General features: G+C 39.4%; 4 protein-coding genes across 9 annotated transcripts; 2 read left to right on the top strand and 2 right to left on the bottom strand.

Annotated features, from left to right (window-relative positions):
• The first annotated feature begins 57 nt into the window (after nucleotides 1-57).
• Nucleotides 58-5944, top strand: LOC137938828 (intracellular protein transport protein USO1-like). Of its 4 annotated transcripts, none has more exons than XM_068783886.1 (10): nucleotides 59-558; nucleotides 731-931; nucleotides 1025-1147; nucleotides 1296-1333; nucleotides 1464-1590; nucleotides 1735-3933; nucleotides 4039-4194; nucleotides 5062-5136; nucleotides 5240-5304; nucleotides 5558-5944. In XM_068783886.1, exons 1-10 carry the CDS (start codon nucleotides 481-483, stop codon nucleotides 5784-5786), a joined length of 3291 nt encoding a protein of 1096 aa, XP_068639987.1. In that variant the 5' UTR covers nucleotides 59-480; the 3' UTR covers nucleotides 5787-5944. The 4 variants fall into 4 exon arrangements, with proteins under 4 accessions (XP_068639988.1, XP_068639987.1, XP_068639986.1 ...); XM_068783885.1 differs by having other exon boundaries at nucleotides 5555-5944; XM_068783887.1 differs by lacking the exon at nucleotides 5062-5136 and having other exon boundaries at nucleotides 58-558; nucleotides 5555-5944.
• Nucleotides 5945-6093: 149 nt separating this feature from the next.
• On the bottom strand, nucleotides 6094-13318 carry LOC137938536 (protein SHORTAGE IN CHIASMATA 1 homolog). Its single transcript, XM_068783489.1, has 11 exons — nucleotides 13010-13318; nucleotides 12852-12921; nucleotides 12658-12752; nucleotides 12503-12565; nucleotides 12243-12302; nucleotides 12080-12151; nucleotides 9636-11563; nucleotides 9282-9477; nucleotides 8048-8551; nucleotides 6266-7654; nucleotides 6094-6189 (listed from the first exon to the last, which is right to left on the bottom strand). Exons 1-11 carry the CDS (start codon nucleotides 13316-13318, stop codon nucleotides 6094-6096), a joined length of 4782 nt encoding a protein of 1593 aa, XP_068639590.1.
• A 3472-nt stretch (nucleotides 13319-16790) lies between these two features.
• Nucleotides 16791-17147, bottom strand: LOC137938535 (uncharacterized). The gene has a single exon (XM_068783488.1). The coding sequence runs from the start codon at nucleotides 17145-17147 to the stop codon at nucleotides 16791-16793; it is 357 nt and encodes a 118-aa protein (XP_068639589.1).
• Nucleotides 17148-17885: 738 nt separating this feature from the next.
• LOC137938889 (low-temperature-induced 65 kDa protein-like) lies at nucleotides 17886-22062 on the top strand. Of its 3 annotated transcripts, none has more exons than XM_068783982.1 (9): nucleotides 17886-18193; nucleotides 18293-18490; nucleotides 18610-18852; nucleotides 19023-19304; nucleotides 19513-19794; nucleotides 20006-20287; nucleotides 20502-20783; nucleotides 21006-21767; nucleotides 21842-22062. In XM_068783982.1, exons 1-9 carry the CDS (start codon nucleotides 18133-18135, stop codon nucleotides 21868-21870), a joined length of 2421 nt encoding a protein of 806 aa, XP_068640083.1. In that variant the 5' UTR covers nucleotides 17886-18132; the 3' UTR covers nucleotides 21871-22062. The 3 variants fall into 3 exon arrangements, with proteins under 3 accessions (XP_068640083.1, XP_068640086.1, XP_068640085.1); XM_068783985.1 differs by having other exon boundaries at nucleotides 18296-18490; nucleotides 21842-22061; XM_068783984.1 differs by having other exon boundaries at nucleotides 21845-22061.
• The last annotated feature ends 1874 nt before the right edge of the window (nucleotides 22063-23936 follow it).

Genomic DNA, 23936 nt, shown 5'->3' with positions numbered 1-23936 from the left:
TTTTAAATTTTTTTATTTTGGCCTTCTTTACATGCTCTTGTCTGTACTTCAGACCTCCAATTAAAAGGGACTGCTCAGAAGAGGAAAAAACTACTCACCATTACTCAGATCTGTTGGCTTTTCGTCCCTTCTTCTGTTCATTCGCTGTACACTGAGTCTACAATGAGCACTCTTTAAATCTCAACCCGAGGCCCTTTCAGTCTCCTTTCGTCCTCATACCCAGAAATTGATCCATAGTTTTGAGTGTCCAAGTGTCCAAGTGTCTCATACTCTACGGCAAATGCTGTTGAACGGAGAAACCTAATGAGTTTCTTCGATCAATTTTGATTTTATGTTTCACGGAAAGACATAAAATCAGTCTTGTGGTGATGCTTTGCTGCTTCTGTAGATATAATGCGCGATTGTGTAAGAGATTTCATACCCGAAGTGGACAATTGAAGCTTCGGCAGAGAGATGTGGAATTAAAGCCTCTCAGCGAAGATGTTCAAGGCAGCCAGATGGAGAAGCGAGAAGAACAAGATCAAAGCTTTATTCAAGTTGCAGTTTAAGGCAACTCAGGTTGTGATCACCATCCAAGTTTCTCTCAAATTGCTGTCCTGCATGTAATCTGGATTGGGTCGGTGGTAGTTTTAGGCGATGAAGCGATGTTATCTGCAAAACCAGGCAACAATGTATGATCTACAGAGGTGTGCCTGTGTTCTAAATCTTGTTTTTTTTTTTTCCATTTCAGGTACCACGGGCGGGATGGGATGGTTTGATGGTGTCTCTGGTTCCGCTCGAGCACGGCAGACCAACTGTGAAAACAGTAAAAGCTGTAGTTGATGCTGGAGCCTGTGAATGGGAGAATCCACTCTATGAAACAGTTAGATTCAACCAGGACCCCAAAACTGGAAAGATTAGTGAGAAAATTTACAGAATTTTTGTTCAGACTGTAAGAGATGAACCCACTTTACCCTTCCTACTTTGGGAGTTTTGTTTATGAAATTTCTCCATGTATTAACTCTAGTATTTCTCGATTCTGAAGGGATCATCGAGAAACAATATTTTAGGAGAAGTCGCAATCGATTTTGCAAATTATGCCGAAGCAATCAAACCTTCCACTGTTTGTCTGCCTGCAAGGCCTTCAAGCTCTGGGATAGTTCTGCATGTGAGTGGTTGTTTGAGATGACCTCTGCCTGATCTCGGGCTTCAAATTACAAAACTGTCATGGAAATTTCATAAAATGTACAATGCTGTTCCGTAGGTTAGTGTACTGAAAAGAAAATTTAACTTTTGGGTTATGGTTGTTGTGGTAGGTTACAATTCAAAGAATTCAAGCAGCTGCTGATAGAAGGTAAGGGGAAATCTGCATTCTCTTTTCTATTTTGGTAGTAGCTTGTTAAAGGAGTAGCTTCTTTTCTTATTTTACTTCCTATAGGTTATGACTTTTACTTTTACTTTTACTTTCTTTAAACACCTTTCAGAGAAGAAGAGAATGGAGCTGTAGCAGTTCAGTCAAATGGAAGAACCCTGAAGAGCCATTTAAGTATTATTGATACAGATGAAAGATCTGAAGTTGCCAATGATCTCAACAACTATATTTCTACTGAAGTAAGATTTTCTGCTTCCCTTCACCTAAATTTTATCTGCTATCATGTCTAACTAATAACAGTGTTTGTTATGGAATTTATTAGCAGCCCTTAGGTTATAATACTCTGTTATTACAAGTTTTTTTTTCTTGTGGTTGCCTTGCAGGATAACTCTTCTATCTCAGATCAAGCTCAATTAATTGTACCACACACCAATGGTGCTTCAAGGAATGCTGATTCAAATGGATTCACCAGGGCATCCAGTGGATCTGATGACATATCAGGTTCAGGTCTGGAGAGTAGCTCAGAACAGAACACCCCAAAAGGGTATGAGTCAAAGAGTAACAATGTCCATCGGGATGTGGCAAGCTTTTTTTCATCTTTAAGAAACAATTCTACCTCCCAGAATCCGGCAGAGCATCGAAGATCTAACACAGATTGGTCGGTTAGCTCAGGCCCTGATGGAAGTACAGATGATTCAACAAATAGTTCTGATAATACTATTACAAAAGAAAAATTAAAGGGCTCTGATATTTCCATAGAAAAACTAAAAAATGATTTGATTGTTATGGCGAGGCAAGCAGAGGTATCAGAACTTGAACTACAGACCCTCAAAAAGCAGATTGTGAAGGAGAGCAAAAGGGGGCAGGATCTGTCTAAGGAGATTGGTATTTTAAAAGAAGAAAGAGATGCACTTAAGAGTGAATGCGAGCAGCTCAAGGCCTCTCAGCAGAAGGTAAATAACTCACAGTTTGAAAGTGATGATCCACGGTATATTCTGGAGGAAATCAGACAGGAGCTGAACTATGAGAAAGATGTAAACGTCAACCTCCGGGTACAACTTCAGAAAACACAAGAATCTAACTCGGAGTTGATTCTTGCAGTGAGAGACTTAGAAGAGCTATTAGGGGAAAAAAAAAGAGAAACCTCTCGGAATCCTTTGAATGAAACTGCTGTCAGGCTAGAGCTTAAGGATAACAACCATGCTGAGGGCTCAAGTTCGGTACAATCCAAAAGTAATGGAGAAGGTGAGGTATGGGAGACTGTTTTGAAACAAGAAGAGGAGGATGACGAAGAGCAGCATGCGTTGGAAGAACTAGTTAGGGAGCATGATGAGACCAGAACACACTACTCTCTTGAGCAAAAATTTATAGACTTGTGTAGTGAGATTGAGGTGTATAAGAAAGATAGAGAAGAAATAGAGATGCAAATGGAGCAACTTGCACTTGACTATGAGATTCTAAAACAGCAGAACCATGACATTTCCTCAAGACTAGAGCAAAGCCAGTTATATGAGCAGCTGAAGATGCAATATGAAAGCTCAGCCTCTTTAGCAGTCATAAGTGAGCTGGAAACACATATTGAGAACCTGGAGAAAGAACTTGAGAAACAGGCAGAAGCTTTTGAAGCCGACTTGGCTGAACTTGCTCAATCAAAAGTTGAGCAGGAACAAAGAGCTATTCGAGCAGAGGAAGCTCTGAGGAAGATGAAATTGAACAATGCTAGCATAGCTGAAAGGCTTCAAGCAGAGTTTAGGAGGCTTTCGTTGCAAATGTCTTCTACATTTGAAGGTAATGAGAAGCTCACCATGCAAGCACAAGCAGAAGCTACTGAACTACGGGTGCAGAACTGCGAATTAAAAGGTTTACTGGAGAAGGCCAATGAAGAGCTTGCATTGATGAGAGATCAAAATGAGGCAAAACTGGAAGATGCTTTGAACCAACTAGAAGCGAAAGTTAAACAAATGGATCAGCTGGTGGCAGAAATGGACAAGGGGACCCAGGAGGTTCAGAACCTGAAGAAGTACGGTGAAGATCGGGAGAATAACTTACTTGAAGAACTTCAAAAGCTGCAAACTGAGTTGGCTGTGATCATAAAAGAGAGAAATGAACTGTATAAACTTGCAGAGGAAAACGAAGCACTCAAAGCTGAGATGCAAAGAATGAAGGAATCATTTGAAGAGGAGAGGAAGATGTTGCTGAGTAGAGGAAATGTGGAAAGAGATGCACTGAAAGAACTAAATGAAATGAGGCAAATGAAGGATGAAAAAGATGCAATAGTTTCTGTTTTACAATCAGATAAGGAAGTTCTTAGATCTCAGTATAATGAATTGAAGCATACTTTGTTTGAGTGTGAACTGGGGAAAGAAAACCTGCAAAAACAAGTGTTGCACCTGAAAGGCGACCTTCAGAAGAAAGATGATACCATTGCCATTATTGAGAAGAAACTTACAGAGACCAGTTCAAAAGTCACACTTTCAGATGGCACTGAAAAGACAAGTCCAAAGACTACAAATAAAGCAAGCCCACCTTCTCGTGGGTCCAAGGAAGTTGCTGCACTACAGGAAAAAATCAAAGTTCTTGAGGTAGATACTTCACAATGCACACTTCAAAATAGAATTAAAATCATTTCCACTGTATTCTTGCATTGAGTATCATTCATTTCGTTTTTTGTGGTAATATATCTGCAGGGGGAGATTAAGCTGAAGGAAGCAGCTCTTGAAAGCTCCACCGACTCTTTCTTGAAGAAAGAAAAGGATCTCTCTTGTAAGATTGAGGAATTGAAGAAGTGTTTGGCTGACTTAAGGCAAAGTAAGCCAAATTCTTGTGGAGATGAATGTCAAAAGGTAGGTCATTTTAGTTTGTTTACTTTCATTCTGACTTTCATCTTTTATAATTCAAAAGCACTTTCCACAAAACAAAATAATGAAGATGAGGACCAACAACATCTTCTACATTTGTATTTTCTAAAATTTGGTGGCTTTAGAACATCTCTCAGAATGTTCATCTCTATACAAAAAGCAGAAAATTTCTCATAATTTTCTCTCTTCATACTATGATAGGGACTGCACACTTCTCAAACTAGAGGGACATGTTCATGGCGGGGATTAGAATGAGTAGATCTGCTGTGTCAGCTGATACACCTGACACTGAAATTAAAAAATTCTAATTACCCAATACATCAATCAACAGAATGGAAGACCATTACATACCTTAGCAGCCAATACCCAACTTGTTTCTCTGTTAAAAAACGTCCAATAAGCAGAGATGATGAGCCACTTGTCCCAGCCTTATTTAGTGGTTTGTTTATTTATCTGTTTATATTTTGAATAATGAGATGGACTTCTAAGCAAATAATGCAGCACACTTACTGCGCATATAAAAATTGATACAAAACAACAATAGGACTAAAAAACTAAGCAACAATCAGAAGTCGGTAGATTAAACCCAGCTTAGAATGAGTCAGCGATACAAGTGGCAAGATAAGGAACATGCAGCCAAGAACCATTAAGATCTCTTGGAAGTTCATCCTTGTGTATTTAAATTTAACATTAGACACAAATAGATCAAATATATAGCACAAATCTCATCTGATTGCGAGAGTAATGTATACACAAAAGACTTTCTACATATGCTGCTTTTCATTTTCAAAAGAAAAAAAAATCAGTGGTTTCTGTTCATCCTATTATGATGGATGGCAAATCAATCTGCAGGGAGAAAATGAATATGCTGAGAGTGAAGAGGATGTATCAGCGAAGGTTGAGAGTAACAGAATTGCCATCGCTGAGGTGCTTAAACCACTTCCCTAGCTGATCTTTCAGGTCTTTGGGATGATAAATTGAATATCTTGATTAAACAAACAGTAACTCTTGTTGGGACTCGTTTTTGCAGGATGGAAAGGATGAAATAAACAGGGAAGCAAGTTCTAATTCCTTCAAACAAGTACTGAATATGAGGTAGAAATTTTGTGGAGAACTCAGTTTAACCTTCTCTGTTCTAGTTTTTAATTCTCAAAATAGTAGTTGATAAGAGTAGAAATTGGGGCTCTGATGTATGTTCAGGCTTATTAGTATTCATTTCAGCATGCCACTGATTCTCACTGATGGGCAGCAGTTCAGACATAATCTATAATAAATGAATGACGTGTAGTAGTGAAGTAGGTCTACATCATTCCATTCTGTTCTCATAGCATTTCTTTCTCTGCAGCAGCCTTTCAACTGATATAGACAGAATGGAGGACTCCACAAGCAATGGTTACAGTACTGAATGTTCAAGTGAAATGGCACATCTCAAGGTGAGGAACAAATCCATGGAAATTGAGCTGAAAGAAATGCAAGAAAGATACTCTGAGATCAGTCTCAGGTTCGCTGAAGTAGAAGGGGAAAGACAACAGCTTGTGATGATGGTTCGCAATCTCAAGAATGCTAAAAAGAGTTAGGACCTTTCAGAAAATTTGATTTTTGTGTATACATGAAGCAATTTTAGGTTTGATAAGAAAATTATAAAATGTACATCTGTTTTTCAATTCTTTTAATGACCTTGTCGTTTCTTTTTTTTTTTTTTCTTTTTGGAGAAAGGAAATACAGCTTTGAAGAATAAAATTTTCCAGTTATTCCTGTTTTCCAATGCTTTCAAAGCTCACGGGACTAAGAATAGTCAAGATGATCAATTCATTTTTCGAGTTGCTACCTTGGATGTTTTCAAAGCAATAGAGAAGCTTAGGGGCAATTGACAAATTTTTCTTTTCATATTCGAAGTCTTCTCCTCACACTCTGATCATTGTCGTCGTCCCAAACCAGCTTACTCTGTTTCTCATTACCATTCCTTGTAAAAGTCAAAACCTGGAGTGAAATAAATGTGAAAATTTGCTTGAATTAGACAGTCTAGAAATTTCGGATAAAATTCATTGCAACGTACCTTTCTGGCTCTCTTATCAAGGGGAGTCCAGGGCGTAACATAGGACAAATCTGTCTTTTCCTTGCGTGCTGACTCTAATGGCTTCCGCTTCTGCCACATCTGTGGGGCCACTTTCGTATGTTTGCTTCCTCCCTGATACTTGTGAGCATCAAAAACTGATGGGCTTTGTCTCTTAACCAATTTATCCGTCCTTCCAGAACTTCCAGGACAAGCTGAGCACGTGTTGCATGAGACGGAATGGACGATCTGCTGCTGTCTTTTGGTCTTCTCCTTGACCTTGTTAAGGAATTCAATTGTCCATGGAGATCCTTGCCTGAGTTGGGCAGAATGAATGGCGTTTGACAGTAATTTGACTCCGGAAGGACATTCTACCTTTTTATGGGCGAGAGTATTTCTGGTTGGTGTCTGCATTTCACCTTCCTCAAAGAATTCTCGTGGCAAAGCTTCCGACTGGGAAAGAGTCGCTGGCCCAGTGTTGTCTTGAAATTTATCAGAATTCCTGAAAGGGATCCATATGTCTGGGTCACAGTCAATCTCTGCTGAACTAGGAAAGGATGAGTGATTGCTTGTGTCAAATGCTAATCTTCTTCTTATAGATCTATCGTTTCCAGTGATGGAGAAGTCATCATCCCACAAGGAACAGTTATTCTTAATTACTTCGCCCTTAAATTCTTCATCCATAGCTGTGGTTATTCTGACCTTGTTCCCTTCAAAATCTTTCATCTCCCTGGAGTAGAGATGCTGTTCCTTATCCAAACAGTCACCCTTTGAGAAGACATTTTGGTTCTTCAACTCCACTTTTCCAGAATTTTTGGGGAAAATTCTGTTTGGGTGGTCAACGTTACCTGCAGGCATTGCTTCTAAGTTCCATTCCTCATCATCGGCATATATATTTTTCTCTCTTGCTAATTTCATTTTACCGCTGCTGTGATCTGAGTCAAGAGCAGAAGACACCGATGAAGAACATTCAGTGATTCCAGATTTAGATTCCCCGAGATCCCCATATCTGCTCAGAGCACTAAATAGAACAATACTTTCCTGAGGAATTTTGTACTTTCCAATAGCCTCAATCCTTCGTTCATGTGACCATTCAAGGAAGTCTCCAATCATTTTGCCAGATGACAGAATTGCATGAGCTGATAGAGGATGAATGGAAGGAAAGCTAGTGAGAAATGATTCTGCAAGAGATTCCAACTCAGGCATTGGTGGACATGGGCCTTGGTTTAATTTCCTGGCATCCTTAATGCAGCTCAGAATTATTTCATCGGTTAAATCATATGAGTATGAATAAAAGAGCTGAAGATGCATATCCAAGCTTGCAGCTGCTGCGTGAAGTTCATCCGAGCATTCCATTACAGCCCCCTGGAAGCTGCTTTCTCCTTCAAAGACCTGCCGAGACGGTAACAGAAGTTAATGATAGCAATACAACCTTTCTAGTTATAAAATTATAACTAACAAGTTCAAGTGCGGAATTTAATATATCAATATTTCGAATAATGAAGCAAAAAGTTCAATGGAAACTATATGGTTTGGAAGCAGTCAATTTTTCAATGAAAATGTTCTTGACAAGCAAAGATACGATCTTGAAAATATTTCTGCTTGTCCCGAAACCACCGCTCATTCAATCCTGAAGAGTCTTACAGTTACTCCTTTAAATGCAAGTGCCAATAACTAGTTTCCATGTTTTCTCCAATGTTAGTTCCCCCTTGTTTTAATTATTGAAGGAATTTTCGTGGAGATGGTTGAGTAGCTGAATACTTTCGAAGCATTCATGATGGTTACCAGGATGCAGGCACTGAAAGCAAAACTCAGGGTCATCAATATGTTTGTAGCGATATGCTCCATTCTCTCGGGTATGGAAGAGAGAACTTTCCAATCAGCTCCAAGACTTCGAACATCATATAATACTAGGCAAACTCCTGGGCTCAGTATAAGATCCACAGGCAAGTCGAACTCTCGTTCAACAACCTGAACTCCTCCTTTTTCCATTGCTAGAATCTTCTGGTAAGAGCTTCTTCGAGAGATTATCATTTCTTTAGCAAAATTCTGGGTGTTTATAATGATGATTGAATCAGGAGAAAGCGTGGTTGCATGTGCCACATCTCCAGATGTCTCTGGAAACAGCATATTGGAAAGACTAGGCAGCTGAGAAGCTTCATGTCTGTCTGCAGTGTCAAAAAATTCTCTTGCAGTGTCCTCTACAATAGGCACAAAATTTAGCAATTTAAATAAATCAGGGTCATTGAGGCTTGCTGGCAAGGAGCGAGGTTCTTCACAGACACTTTCCTGGATAGCAGATACGTATGAGATCGCAGAAAAGAAGTCATGGGTGAGCATTAATATAATTGATAAACATATTTAAGCACTTCGAATATTTGGCTAAACATGAATATATGATCCAAATGGAACCACAGGAGATGAAGCGATTAAAAATAGTATGTTACGCAAATCCATGACAGGATTATGAAATCAATATAATACAACATTCCATAAAAGTAAGAGCCAGTTCTAGAAAATAGCGGCAATACTTTTAGCATCTTTTTTTGGTAGAGCAATGAGCAAGGTGTTGACTGGAGTTCCTCCAGCGGACTTCTCCTCTGGAAGGGTCTTCCAGATCCGTAAAAACACCTCGGAGATGATCCGAGAGACGGGTTAGGAGTAACTATAATCTATGTATATAAATAGAGATTTTTATGAAATAAAATAAGAAAGTGAAGAAAGATTTGACGAGTTTACACAAGGTGCTGCAGCAGAATGGTGATTGGGAAAGAACAGAGTTATTCTATAATAGAGAAAGAGAAACTCCATACTCAACTTCGCTATGACCATCTCAGCACATTGCTATCCATGTCGAAAACATAAATATTATTCACAAACAAACAGCTTTTAGGCAGAACACCCAAATAAATTTGTCCAGTCATTCATAAACTTTTTCTAAAGGTTCTCTGCAACACCTACGACGTATAGATGACTTTTATAATGGAAACGGGCTTACCAGACTTACCTTTCCACGGACGAGATGCCCGGAATCATCAAAGCGTCGAGAAAATATTTTGGCAAAATCACTTTCCTCCAATTCCACCTTAAGAAAGATAATAGGAGGCAAACCTGCCCGCGTAGGGGAAATAGCAGCCATTCTAGATGAACCATACGAGCCTCCATATTCTAGGATAATACTAAATTTCTGAAACGGGAATGATGAAACAATGTGCCTGAAACAAGGGGAGAGAACGGCAGAAGCAAATACAATGTAAAAAGGATAATACTATTACAAGTTTTAACCAGCTAAACCATGATGAGAACATAAATGAATATCGAAACATATCAATAAACAAGATAACTCTTTGACTGTTGGGAAAATCTTACTTACTCATGAGATATTACAAAGCAACGCGAACGACTAACAGTATCCAAGCCAGAATCTGAAAGCTCATTACTCTCCAAGTGAGCCTGTTGGTCCCTGTATATGTGACAATTTCTAACTTCTTCAAATAATATATTCATTGTAGTCAACTTTCTTCTGAGAGGCCACCAGAAAACTCTTTCAGCAATGATCAATACTTTCTTGGCCTTCTCTGAAGTGTGAGATGTAAGGATCTCTTCTATTACGGATAGGGATGGATGTGATTCGATCAATCCTTTTTCAGCCTTCTGGTGTTCCTCTTCAATCAACAAATGGAGGGGACGCAATCTGGCTCTCAAATATTTGATATTTTGAAGTATACTGCTTATATACAGTTGAGATGGATAAATCCCAAAGAAACATAAGTAATGAGTGATCTGTTTAATAGCGTACAGTGCTACGTGTGCCTTCACTCTTTCGTCTTGACATGCTGAAGTCTCTGTAATCAAATTGAACAGCTTTTGTTTTGGAACACTTAGCAATTCAAGATCATTCTGAAATGGGTGATGTTTCTTTCTCATACCACAACAAATTTCCAGGAGGGAGTAATAGCAATTTTGGATCCTATCAACCAAACTCGAAATATGATTAGATAGCTTAATGGAACGTACTTCAATGAGCCAGGGCTGAGATTTCTCCTCGGGTGAATCACTCACTAAAATTGGGTCCGTAGAAGAAGCAGAGGGAGGTATGATTGTACCCTTGGTATTCTCCTTCAAGTCTTCTCTATGCGTCCTGGTAGCCCCTTTTCGGCCATTCACGAAGAAGTCGAGATCGTTAAATTGTGAAATGGACTTTGCTTCCGAAGAACCTTTCATCGGCTTTAACGGAAAGCTTTGCTCTCCATTTTCAGGCTGCAGAGTTCCATTCTCAAGCAATTGACTTGGCTTAACATCGTCAAGATGCTCATTATTCTCAGAATAAATACCAGGAAGCTCATCAGTTGTCTCCTTAGACCTTGACATCTTTAGCCCGTCGCATACATCGTCACAGAAAAGCAATTCAAACATTAATTCTCCTGTAGAGGAGTGGGGTTCAGGAGCCGAGTCGTAGTTATCCACCCCCTGCAGTATGTCCCTGTAAGCAGAGCAAATATTGTCGCTGCATGTATCTGGTTGCAGAACATGCCAATCTAAATAAATTTCCTCACATGCAGATGCAGAATTTGGCTTTAAGCTGCCCATAACCGCATCGAGGGTAGAAGAATGAAGCATGATGTCTTTACTGTCTCGAAGAACTGGTGTAGGAAACGTTATGAACGTATCATCCAAAAGAACCAGCTCTGTGTCAACGAGGTTGTCAAAGAACTCACCAAGATCATTGAAGTCTTCCTCCATTTGGTCCGAAGTTTTAGGTCCATAAGCAAAGTCCTTAAATGATGAAAACTGTTCTACGTCAAGAATCAAGCTCTCTTCAAAACTAACTCTGTCTACCATTGATTGATCGGCATCTGTTAGGTCCTCAACTTCAAGGCCCATAATATCTGTTTCCAAGAGTGACGTTAGGCACATCGGCTGAGGTTCCTTCTCTTGTGAACCCGGATGAGACAAACATTCCAAAATGTCAACTTCTTTATTTTCAAAAATTTTCATAAAGTTATCCACGAAGTCAAGGTTATTGTCCTTAAGATCAGGTTTTATGTTTGATAGCAGAAACTTGTAATCTTCTGCAAAGGCTGGACCAGTATACAGCTCTAAACCGATTTCCGTCACTTCGAAGCTCATTAAGTTCCAAGGTAGTGCAGGAACCTTGTCCTGTGAATTGCTGTGGTCCTCTAAATTGTTTCCAGATTGCGCCACCTGGTACTCGGTGGTTATGTCTTCCATTGAGTAAATTGACTCTTGAGCTTGACGAGGCAGAGGAATCATGTCTCCAAGTTCGGTCTCGTAAATGTTCTACAAAAATCCAGTTCACATGATTGTTAATTTTATAATAGCTTCATGCGATAGACAGATGGGACAGTACATAAACGACAAATGCAATAAGGACATCACTTTCTAAATCAAGCTATTGACGTGCTCCTCAGAGAATGGATTGTCGCAGATTCTGAACTTCCCCATATGTACTTTGGTATGATAATATCCAATGCATAAAAAAATTAGGCCTGCGAAGCATTTGCATGAACCTGTTCCACCTCAAACTGACACAGGCTGCTAGTTTCTGGTCTGAGATTTCTTAATGTTAAGTCCACCTTTGGTTATCATCATAGAGTATATTTAAAGATAAACTACTAGGAATTTCAAGCTTATTGAAAATTTCAGAATTGATGATGGAATCAAATATATGTTCATCAATCAAGTGTTTTCAGTTTCGAACTCTGCAGATAATTTTTCGGCGGAGCCAACTAATAGTCATTCACAAAGTCCAGATAAAAGGAAATCAGGACATTCATTCAGACATCAAAGATTTACCTTTTCGAAGGCAATCTTACTGCAATCAAAACGAATTCCTTCATCTTCTTCGTGATACTGAGCATTCTTCCACTGTAATATGAACAAGGAATCGCCTGAGCTTCCGTGTGCGAGAAAAATATGACTAAGGCATGGCAAACAGAGAAGTTTAAACAAAACTCACCATTTCAGGGATTTCAAATTCAATTCTGAAAAACCTTCGGAAAGGCTTATAATATGTTTTCTGCAAAGAAGGAAAACAAGCAGTGAGCACAAAAATAGAATAACAATGCTCTTAACTACTAATGATCTATGTTTAGCCTTTAAGAGTCCTGCTATCTTTCGGATAGGAAACGCAGAAGAAAGCAGCGAAAGAAGCTTCGCCGAAGAACTTTAATTGCAACAGTGACAGATTTGATCTGAACAATACGATATATGATTTACCTCAAAAGTATCAATGTCAAGATCTGCTGAACACGAAATGTTACTGGACGAGAGATCTTCTGCCTGTATGGAAATGCAAACTAACAATTACAATAACCGCATAATTTTATATAAGGAGAGAATGACCATCTCAATCAAAAGATTCACCGTGCCACCTCTTTCAGTTCAATCTCAAAAACATTTAGATCTGAAATTCCAACATCTTTTATCATCCCATTTCCGTCAAATCGATCAAAGTTTACGTCAATATCTTAGATGAGAAAAAACTTGTACATAAATAAATTTCGCATTCACCAGTAAAATTTCACAACCAGGAGAGTCTCCACTACTGCCCACCGTTTTCCATCACCTTTAAGTACGAAAATTTCGAAGAGTTCCTTAGCAAGCAAGTATAAACTCAAACGAGACAAGCCACAAGTCTACAGCAAGAGCTCAAGAAAAATACACAAACACACACATCCACTCGTTTCAACAGGATCATAGTTTTAAGATCGTAGTTTCACTCACCGACGCTCCGAATCTGATAAGCTTCCCTCCGTTCCTACTATCTTCGCCGGACCTAGCTACCGGAAATTCTTCGTAAGCTCGCGGAAAAACCTCGGACAAAAACTTCAATAACGCATCCTCAAAAGGAAACGCCTCGAGTTCATAAGAATCACTGGAAACGAAATCGAAATCGTCTAAATTCAGTTCGAAGTGGTGATCCGGAGAATCGACATGAGGCACCGGAAATCGGAAAGCGTCGAATCTCTCGCCTCCTAGGTTTCCTTCCGAGGCACGCTTGAAGTAATCAATCAAAAGGAAACGAGTTCGCATTGCAAAGTTTTCAGCTTCCGTGACTATCAATCAATTCGTCACTTCCGAGAGGCAGAGTCGGAAAGGGGAGCAGGCGCGAACGGCCAAGCTGCTCGATCAGTTTAAATATCATGACAACACTTTCGTACGCTTATCGCTATATTGCGCATTGCGCGTAGCTTACCAAATCAGCAACAAGCGATGCGCCCTGCTTGGCTGCATATGCTTCCGATTCCTTGATTCGTTCTTCGTCTCGCTGCTCGCCAATCATTCTGACTCGGAAACACTCGGCTACTCTACTTACATGTTATCATTACAGTGAGCTGAACCATTTTAGTGGCCCGATTTATCTAGTTCCGATATCTCTCCAAGTGCCATTAGATAAGGCGATAAATCTTTCTTCGAGTCAAAGGACCCCTCAGCTACTAGCTGTTGGAAATATAACGGACGCTCCTCTCTCAAACAAATTTCGGACAATAAACTCTAAACTCTAAACCCTAAACTTTAAACTCTCTGACTTTTTTTTTTATTTCTGAATTATAGATTACATAGTTTACAGTCCTATTTATAGACATTAAAATTTAATCAGCACTACATATACCTCTAATACATGACATAATCTTTACCATACACATTACTGGTTTGTTGACTTCTTCTCTAAGTTTTCTTGCCAACGCATTGTTCTTGCCGACCTCCTTTGCCAGCGCATTATTCTTGCCGACCTCTCTTGCTGAGTTCCTTGCCAGTGCATTGTTCTTGCCGACCTCTCTTGCCGACTTCATTTTTGTCGGCACATTGAAAATTCAAAACTTCCTTTTGTTGGGCTTCATGGATCAAGTTTATGATCTAACACCTCCCTTAAACTTGATCCTATAACTCCAAGTAGATTCCTTAATTTGCTGAAGTCTTTGCTTCCTTTTGTATTTTTTTTTATAAACTTGCAATGTTCCTTTGAGTTGCTCGATCATCATTTCTTTCAAGTCTTTGGTTTATTTCATTATCACGACGATATACGGAATATCTTCTCACATCTTCTTAAATTTTCATCATTTTAAAGACAACTGCTACTCCAAACTAGTATCAGATGTCATCATATGTAAGGATTCGAACTTTCCTCTAGGAGACGGACCTTCTTCTCTACTCCTTCGTAAGAGGGCTACAACTTCTTCTACACCTCTCTGGCGAAAGTTGCACTTGACACCATCATCTAATCCTTGATAGATGAGGTAGAGAGTTTTTTTTTTTTTTTTTTTTATCTCTCTTTCTTGAATCCTTCAAAGTTGTCTTATGCTCTTGTGTAAGAGTGTATTCTCATTCTCTCTTTCTGGCTTGATAAATCTTTTTTAACGATGTTTCAAACATCGTATACTCCAAAACGAGTCTTCATCTTGATACTCCAATTATCGTGTTGTGTGACAACACTTGGAAGGGTGCCCAAATATGTGAATCTATGATCTACGAAAAACGTTCTCGTAGTCGGTTGCCACTCCAGGCAAGAAAAAAACTTCGAAAAGGCACACGTGAACTTGACACATGTCAAACCTAAACACACAGTGGAACTTCAGTGTCTCATACTTCTCTTCTTTTGCTGCATGATGAAGTGGAGTATCTCCTTCAGGGGGGGTTAGTCCACAATGAAGTAGAATGAATTCTCCCCTCATTGCCTAGTTCATTCAATAAATGGGTTAGTGTAAAATAAATTACTTGGAAAGTGAATCACGTCACTTTATTCTCTCAGGCAAAAATCAGAGAATTTGGATTTAGCTCTATTTTCTGAAGCAACCACTTGAAACGCACGATGTGCGTTGCTTCTTCCCCCCCTCGAAAGGAAAAATTTCTCGTCATTTCTCTTTTTCCTCTCCCTCTCCCATGGCCTTCGTCTCCTGATGATTTTTTTCGCTCCATCTTCTGTTACGGTCCCGGATCTGACACGTGGATTCTTTGGGAGGATCTGGGGTCTGCCACGGATTACGAGTCTTCTAAGTATTACCATAGGGGTAGTAGGAAGACATGGGGAGAACGAAAACGAAAACGAAAGATCAAGCCAAAGGGAAACTTGAAAACCCTAGAGCTCGTTGAGGATAACTCTAAGCCTCTTTACGCTAAATTTAACCTAATTCTTAATACTTCAATGCTTGTTTTTCTCATTACTCTTACCCCTTAAATAGGGTTACCCGGTTAGGGTTTAAGATAAAATATTACAAAAATACCCCTATAAATAAAATATTTCAAAAATACCCATGTGGCCTAAAACTGAAATAAATAAAGTAAATAAAAGAAAACACTAAAATAATAATGTTATTGCATGCATAACATCTTCTTCCTCTCATCTTTGCTCTCTCTGCTTTCTCTCGTCATCTCCCATTTTCACTCTCTGTTTTCTCTCTCTACTTTCTCTGTTCGCCCCAACTTCATTCATCCTATCTCTCTCGTTGTGTAATGCCTAGGGTTTTTGCTATCAGCATCAGCGCTTCGCAGGATTATAGGGTTCTTACCGAGTCTATGATGCTTCGGAGAACGGATTGAGATAGGAACCTCGCCGACGCAGAGCAACGGAGCGACATTTATTGCCGTGAGGTCGATCTTCACATTATAACAAAATTTTGTGACGGTTTTGAAGGTCTCGAAGCCGCATGGGAAATCGAAGCTCTTCGACTACGACGATGACTTGTTATTTTTTACTTTTTTCACTTTTTTTAAATTTATTTTAATCACATGTAATTAGTATATTAATTTATAAATAACTTTAATAATTAATTAGTATAATTATCCAATTACTATAATTAATTAAACCACTGGATTTACATTTTGTGTTAATATATTATTAATTAATAATACGTAAAAAAATATATTATGTTATTGATAAATTAATATATTTATTTTTTTATTATGCATTGTTTTATTTTGTATTAAAATAGTGAGTTTTAATGTTAATATATATATTATTTTATTAAAAAATAATTTATTTATTATTATATTCACTTATGTTATTTAAAATTTTTTATTTATTTTAAATAATTTATTCTAGTCACACATAAATAATATATTAATTTATAATAAACTGTAATCATTAATTAATTTAATTATCCAATTACTATAATTAATTAAACCATTAATTTTACATTTTATGTCAATATATTGTTAATTAATAATACATAAAAATATATATTATGTTATTAATAAATTAATATTTATATTATATAATTTTTTATTTTTAATTAAAATAGTGAATTTTAATATTAAAATATATCTTATATTATTAAAAAATAATTTATTTATTTATTATATTCACTTATATTATTTTTTATTTTTTTAATCACACGTAATTATTATTTTAATTTATAATAAACTTTAATTATTAAATAATATAATATATTTTTTATTAATTAAAATATTAACATATTTTAATACAACACGTTAAATCACTAAAGTATACTGAATCTGTTTCCAGTGCACTTAACCGTAACACCAAGGTGCAATATAATTCTTCATTTCATTGTGGACCCCGCTCAGTACCAACCGTACGTAACATCTGCTTCAAATGTTCTAGGTCAACAATTCTGGTAAATCCTCCTGCACTCATCCATGGACTTAAGCTAGCTCCTCTCTCAAAGAGTAGCTGGACACAAGGACCGAAACCATAGAGACATGCTAAGTGAAGAGCTGTATCTCCATCTTCGACAGGATCATTTATACTGCCTTCTGTAAGATTATCAAGCGCCTGACGAAAGGTATCGACGTTGCCGAGCTGGGCTGCCTCGATGAGTTCCCGCATATGAGGGGGGACTTCATTGTCCGTTTGAAGCAAAGCTTCGTCAAACAACCCACCCTCTTCTTCCTCGTCCTCCATCAGTCCCTTCGACGAGTTGAGATCTTCCGGAGCTTGCCGAGGCCTCGATCTGGATGAGGATCAGCGATCACGTCGTCCCAAAGCTTCTCCAGCATAACCATTTTTCTCTAGTTTGAGAGCAGCAGCGCGGACGAGTTTGCGGACGGGAATCGGCGTTTTACTGAGAAGCCGGAACGTCTTTGGGACGAGTTGACCCGAAAATTAAATCGGGACCAGTACTGTTCAAGTGAAAAAACTTAAAAACTCACCAGCACTGTTCGTCTTCCTCCTTCTGCCGAAAAAAACAGAGACGTCGTCGACTCTGTTTCTGAAATTTCTTTCGCCCGAAAATCCTTCCACCAAAGACGAGTTTCAGCCGCAATCTTGGACCTTCATAAAAGAATTTCGACCAGATACCACTGTTGTAAATATAACCGACGTTCCTCTCTCAAAGAAATTTAAACGCTTTCGGTACTATTTATAGATATTAAGATTTAATAGGCACCCAAACACCTCTAATCGTTTCCAGACACGTTACCGATTTTGGTGGCTTCTCCAAGTTTTCTTGCCAGCGGATTATTCGCGCAATATTCTCTTGCCAGCGGATTATTCGCGCAATATTCTTACCGACCTCTCTTGCCGCCTTCCTTTATGTGGAAAGGACTGTGGAAAAGACCCGTACCAATAATTATGATGGACAATTCCTCAATATCTTGTTTTGTTTGGAAAGAGATACTATTTCACCGATCGAGTCACAGGTCGTATTGTTCTTGCCGACCTCTCTTGCCGACTTCATTTTTGCCAGCACATTGAAAATCCGAAGCTTCGGGCTTCATGGATCAAGTTTGTGAGCCAACACGAGCCACGTACGCAGTCGTGGCACGCGTGTCTTATCGTCTTCAACCCGAGGCTCACTTCCATGCAAAGATGGTGTCTCCCTTTTTATAACGTCTGCTCTTCTCTCTTTTCTACGAACTGAAAACCAGAGCTTTTCTTACTGTCTGCAATGAAGACGAGCGAAGTCCCGATTCATGAGCGGAATCACCAGCAAGTCCCTCACAACACCGGTGAGCAGATTAAAAAAATCCTCGGTGCATGATCCTTTCCATGATTTTACGTGTGGGTTTTGACTAACAGAACATGCCTGCGTTTTGGGTTTTTATTAGCAGTCGAAGGAGAAGAAGAGCACCACCACGAGAAGAAATCCGTCTTGAGGAAAGTGAAGGACAAAGCGAGGAAGATCAAGGACACGCTCATGAATCATGGCCATGGTCAGGAGCATGAGGGTAATCTCGACGGTTACAGAGATGATGAAGAGTCTGTCGACGAAGAGGTTGAGGATCCGGAAGTTCATGGAACCCCCTGTAGGTTTCTAATCTTTCCTTTTTCTTCTAATAAAAAATTAAATACTATTTCGGGTACTAATTTTACTCTAGTGGCTTGATGATGGCTTTTATTTGGGGTTCTTTGCGTTGAGTTGCAGTCTATGAGACGACGGAGAAGTTTGCGGTGGAAGACGCTATTTCAGGGCAGCGGAGCGGTGATGTCGGAAATCTACCACACACAGGGGAGGGCCCACAGACGGACGGTCTGAAATACGCGGCTGGAGAAACGGATACAGGGAGCTCCACAACCCCGGAGAGGGACCCACATGCGCCGAAGGAGCCCGGAGAATCTCACTCGCCGGGGAACTATGAATCTAAAGTCACGGACCCTACTCACTCAGGTACGATAACTGCTAGTTTGAGCCGATGTGCGTTACCTAAGTTTCGTGAAACGGCCTTAGCGCGAGATTGCAATCGGATCATCCAATCGCAAGGGACCCACATGAATGGACGTATCTGATTGCTGTCTCATACTAAAGATGCGTATTTTTCTGTTCTGGATTGCTTACAGGAGGCGCAGAAGCGGATGTGGACCCCATAGTTCGCGATTTGGAAGCAGTGAACGTATCGGATGAGCCAAATTATGGGCCAACGGGGTCCCAAGATCAATTTTCCCCGGACAAATCAGCCGATAAAGCCCCTATCAAACGCGAAAATCTCGAATCTATCCTCTCACAGGAACACCAGCCCACGACGTACGCAGGCAAAATCACCTCCGCCGCTTCTTCGGCGCACGGAGAATCTCACTCGCCGGGGAACTATGAATCTAAAGTCACGGATCCGATTCTCTCAGGTACGATTACTGCTAGTTTGAGCAGATGTGCGTTACCTAAGTTTCGTAAGACGGCCTTAGCGTGAGATTGCAATCAGATCATCCAATCAAATGGGACCCACATGAATGGACGGATCTGATTGCTCTCTCATACTAAACAGAAAACTTGTAAAAATGTATTTATAATTGCTAATTGCTCGTGAGTATTTTGTTCTGGATTCCTTAACAGGAGGCGCAGAAGCGGATGTGGACCCCACAGTTCGCGATTTCAAAGCAGTGAACGTATCGGATGAGCCAAATTATGGGCCCACGGGGTCCCAAGATCAATTTTCCCCAGACAAATCAGCCGATAAAGCCCCTAATAAAATAGAAAATCTCGAATCTATCCCCTCACAGGAACTCCAGCCCACGACTAACGCAGGCAAAATCACCTCCGCCGCTTCTTCGGCGCACGGAGAATCTCAGTCGCCGGAGAACTATGAATCTAAAGTCACGGATCCGACTCTCTCAGGTTCGACTGCTAGTTTGAGCAGATGTGCGTTACCTAAGTTTCGTGAGACGGCCTTAGCGTGAGATTGCAATCAGATCATCCAATCGCATGGGACCCACATGAATGGACGGATCTGATTGCTCTCTCATACTAAACAGAAAACTTGTAAAAATGTATTTATAATTGCTAATTGCTCTTGTGAGTATTTTTTCTGTTCTGGATTGCTCAACAGGAGGCGCAGAAGCGGATGTGGACCCCACAGTTCGCGATTTCGAAGCAGTTAACGTATCGGATGAGCCAAATTATGGGCCCACGGGGTCCCAAGATCAATTTTCCCCAGACAAATCAGCCGATAAAGCCCCTATCAAAAGCGAAAATCTCGAATCTATCCCCTCACAGGAACTCCAGCCCACGACGTACGCAGGCAAAATCACCTCCGCCGCTTCTTCGGCGCACGGAGAATCTCAGTCGCCGGGGAACTATGAATCTAAAGTCACGGATCCGATTCTCTCAGGTACGATTACTGCTAGTTTGAGCAGATGTGCGTTACCTAAGTTTCGTGAGACGGCCTTAGCGTGAGATTGTAATCGGATCATCCAATCGCATGGGACCCACATGAATGGACGGATCTGATTGCTGTCTCATACTAAACAGGAAACTTGTAAAAATGTATTTATAATTGCTAATAGCTCTTGTGTGTATTTTTTCTGTTCTGGATTGCTTAACAGGAGGCGCAGAAGCGGATGTGGACCCCACAGTTCGCGATTTCGAAGCAGTGAACGTATCGGATGAGCTAAATTATGGGCCCACGGGGTCCCAAGATCAATTTTCCCCGGACAAATCAGCCGATAAAGCCCCTATCAAAAGCGAAAATCTCGAATCTATCCCCTCACAGGAACACCTGCCCACGACGTACGCAGGCAAAATCACCTCCACCGCTTCTTCGGCGCACGGAGAAACTCACTCGCCGGGGAACTATGAATCTGAAGTCACGGATCCGACTCTCTCAGGTACGATTACCGCTAGTTTGAGCAGATGTGCGTTACCTAAGTTTCGTGAGACTGCCTTAGCGTGAGATTGCAATCAGATCATCCAATCGCATGGAACCCACATGAATGGACGGATCTGATTGCTGTCTCATACTAAAGATGCGTATCAGGAAACTTGTAAAAACGTATTTATAATTGCTAATTGCTCTTATGACTGTTTATTCTGTTCTGGATTGCTTACAGGAGGCGCAGAAGCGGATGTGGACCCCATAGTTCGCGATTTCGAAGCAGTGAACGTATCAGATGAGCCAAATTATGGGCCCACGGGGTCCCAAGCTCAATTTTCCCCGGACAAATCAGCCGATAAAGCCCCTATCAAAAACGAAAATCTCGAATCTATCCCCTCACAAGAACAGCCCACGACGTACGCAGGCAAAATCACCTCCGCCGCTTCCGCTCTTGCCGGCACTGCCGTCTGCGCAAAAGACGCCGTCGCGTCGAAGTTTGGCTACGGCAGTAAAAACGAAAAAGACGAGTCCGGCGAGGGTGGTGATCAGAAGTCGTCAACGGCGGGTGAGAACTACGGGCAGAAGATAAGGGAGACGGTGGCACCAGTGTACGAGAAGGTCGCAGAGGCCGGAAGCGCGGAGGTTACGAAGATACAAGAGACAACGACGAGGGGGAGTGGTGGAAGGGGGGAGGAGGTCTCGGTGGAGGAGACGGAAGGAGGGGTGAAACGATCGGGCAAGGGCGTTCCGGTATCACAGTATCTGTCGCAACGGAAGCCCGGGGGGGAGGACCGAGCGCTGTCGCAGCTGATAACAGACGCTATTGACAAACGAAAGGACGTTCCGGAAGAGGACGAGTCGTCGACTGTGAAGGCTCAGTCGAGCCCGGGGTCGGGGAAGGGAGTGGTGGGTCTGATCAGGGGCGCAGTGACGTCCTTGTTCGGCAAAGGGGGAGATTCGCATGAGTCTGCGGAATCCGCCGGCCAAAATACAGCAGGTAAACAGTAGAAAATTCTTGGTTTTTACAAGTTGAATTTGGCGAAATTTGATCGGAATGTGGCTTTCGTGCAGCAGAAGCGGAAGTGGGAAAGGAGAACTGAGGAGGAAGGCTTGAGGAATCTTGGAATTAGCGTATTTACAGTTTGTGCGTAATCTCTGTTAGATTGTGAGTTTTTTTTTCCAGTATATAATGTGTTCTTCTATGGATAATGTGTTTTTTATAATTTAATAATGGGAATTTTACCAAAATACCGGTTTGTAAAAACTTATTTATGAAAATAATAAAGATCTTAAATTATTTACAAAATTACCGAACTTTGACCGGTCCATTGTACATGTGGGTAGTCAAAGGCGACACGTAAGTTTTGACTGATTATGTGTTGCCCTGTCATCATAGCGATGCTCTAGATGAACATAGAGGTTGCGATGTTATTATTTTTGACACATCATCTATCACGTAATTTACCATGTCAATATAAATTACTTTCTTTTTGCCTTATCATCTGGGGCCACGTAAGCACCTACGTTAGCCTTCACATATGTTTTTAATTCTAATATCTTCCACGATTTTCTCCTCGCCTCTCGTCTCGGCTGCTCTCCTCTCGTCGCTCGCCTGTTGCCACTGGCCTCCCCTGCTGCCGCCGCTCTGCCTTGGCCGCTCTCCTGCTGTCGCTTCTTTGCCTCGGCTTCGCCCCTGCTGCCACCGCTCCCCTGCTCTGCCTCGGCTTTGCCCCTGTTGCCACCACTCGGCCTCGCCTTCAACGCCCCCCTCTCAACCACTCTCTCTTCATCTCAGACTCATCTCTCGTTTTTTTTCTCCGTTCCCCTATGTTCATCTTTTCGCCGCCCCTTCTCTCAAAACATTTTTCCTCTCTGTTCATCCTCTCGCCGCCCCTTCCCTCAAAACCTAGGAGGGTGATTTTTTAGGGTTTTTGTTAATTGAATCGAATTATTGTATTTAATTATAATGTTGATTTGAATTTAGGTGCTTAATTACTGTATTGATTTTTTTGTAATTTACTATTTAATTTCTGATTTTATGTTAATGAATTTTTTGCCAAATTAAAATTATTGTAAAGTTTTGTAAGATTTTTAATTAAATAATATATTTTTTAATAATTTATTATTTTTTAAAAAAGGTGATAAAAAGTATACAAATAAAATATGTTTTTAAACACTAAAACAACTTTTTTGTATATATTTTTTAATTTATAAATATTTTAAATGGATAATATATGGATAAGACTTAAGAGTAAATTTTTTTCTATTTATAAATATTTTAAATAGATAATATGTGGGTAAGACTTAAGAGTAATTTTTTTTCTATTTATAAATATTTTAAATAGATAATATATGGGTAAGACTTAAAAGTAAAAAAATATTTATTTATAAATATTTTAAATCCATAATAAATGGGTAAGAGTTAGATTATTTCTATTTATAAATATTTTAAATTTCTAAATTTTATTATTTTGTAACTAAGGTGATAAAAATATACAAATAAATTATATTTTTAAACTCTAAAATAGTTTTTTTTATATTTTTTTAAAATTTTAAATATTTTAAATTGATAATATATGGGTAAGACTTAAGAGTAAGATTTTTTAAATTTATAAATATTTTAAATCCATAATAAATGGGTAAAAGTTAGATTTTTTCTATTTATAAATATTTTAAATTTTTAAATATTATTATTTCATAAATAAGGAGATAAAAAATATACAAATAAATTGTATTTTTAAACTCTAAAATATTTTTTTGCATTTTTTTAATTTATAAATAATTTAAATCTAATTAATTTACTTATTTTATTTTATTTTTTAAAATATGAAGAAATAAAAAGTGTAACAATATTTTTTTTAATTAATAAATATTTTAATTGATATTAAATGGTGTTAAATAAGTAAGAGTTAATTTTTTAATTTTTTATTAAAAAAATTTAAATAATTTTTTATTTTAGATATAAGGTAATAAAAAGTGTATTTGATTTTTTAATTTTTTTTAAATTTATTCAAAATTTTATCGTGTAATGATGTGGCAGATGATGTGTCAATAATAATGATGTGGCAGCCTATGTGTTCATCTACAACATCGCTCTGATGACGGAGCGACGCGTAAGCAGTCAAAGTTTACATGTCGCCTTTGACTGTCCTCATAAACTTAGGGG

Source organism: Aristolochia californica, unplaced genomic scaffold, assembly GCF_029961685.1.
Source record: "Aristolochia californica isolate CCGP_79_NKW_82.1479 unplaced genomic scaffold, dmAriCali1.0.hap1 SCAF_8, whole genome shotgun sequence".
Classification (NCBI taxonomy): Eukaryota; Viridiplantae; Streptophyta; class Magnoliopsida; order Piperales; family Aristolochiaceae; genus Aristolochia; species Aristolochia californica.
This window is presented reverse-complemented; position numbering and strand designations above follow the sequence as displayed.

Coding starts and splice junctions, on each gene's coding strand:
- LOC137938889 (XM_068783982.1), top strand. CDS start 18,133: ATGAAGACGAGCGAAGTCCCGATTCATGAGCGGAATCACCAGCAAGTC. Junction 18,853..19,022: donor CACGGACCCTACTCACTCAG/GTACGATAACTG, acceptor GATTGCTTACAG/GAGGCGCAGAAGCGGATGTG. Junction 20,288..20,501: donor CACGGATCCGATTCTCTCAG/GTACGATTACTG, acceptor ATTGCTTAACAG/GAGGCGCAGAAGCGGATGTG.
- LOC137938536 (XM_068783489.1), bottom strand. CDS start 13,318: ATGCGAACTCGTTTCCTTTTGATTGATTACTTCAAGCGTGCCTCGGAA. Junction 11,564..12,079: donor GTAAGATTGCCTTCGAAAAG/GTAAATCTTTGA, acceptor GGATTTTTGTAG/AACATTTACGAGACCGAACT. Junction 7,655..8,047: donor CTTTCAGTGCCTGCATCCTG/GTAACCATCATG, acceptor CCGTCTCGGCAG/GTCTTTGAAGGAGAAAGCAG.
- LOC137938828 (XM_068783885.1), top strand. CDS start 481: ATGTTCAAGGCAGCCAGATGGAGAAGCGAGAAGAACAAGATCAAAGCT. Junction 3,934..4,038: donor AAAAAATCAAAGTTCTTGAG/GTAGATACTTCA, acceptor ATATATCTGCAG/GGGGAGATTAAGCTGAAGGA. Junction 4,195..5,061: donor GTGGAGATGAATGTCAAAAG/GTAGGTCATTTT, acceptor ATCAATCTGCAG/GGAGAAAATGAATATGCTGA.
- LOC137938535 (XM_068783488.1), bottom strand. CDS start 17,147: ATGGAGGACGAGGAAGAAGAGGGTGGGTTGTTTGACGAAGCTTTGCTT.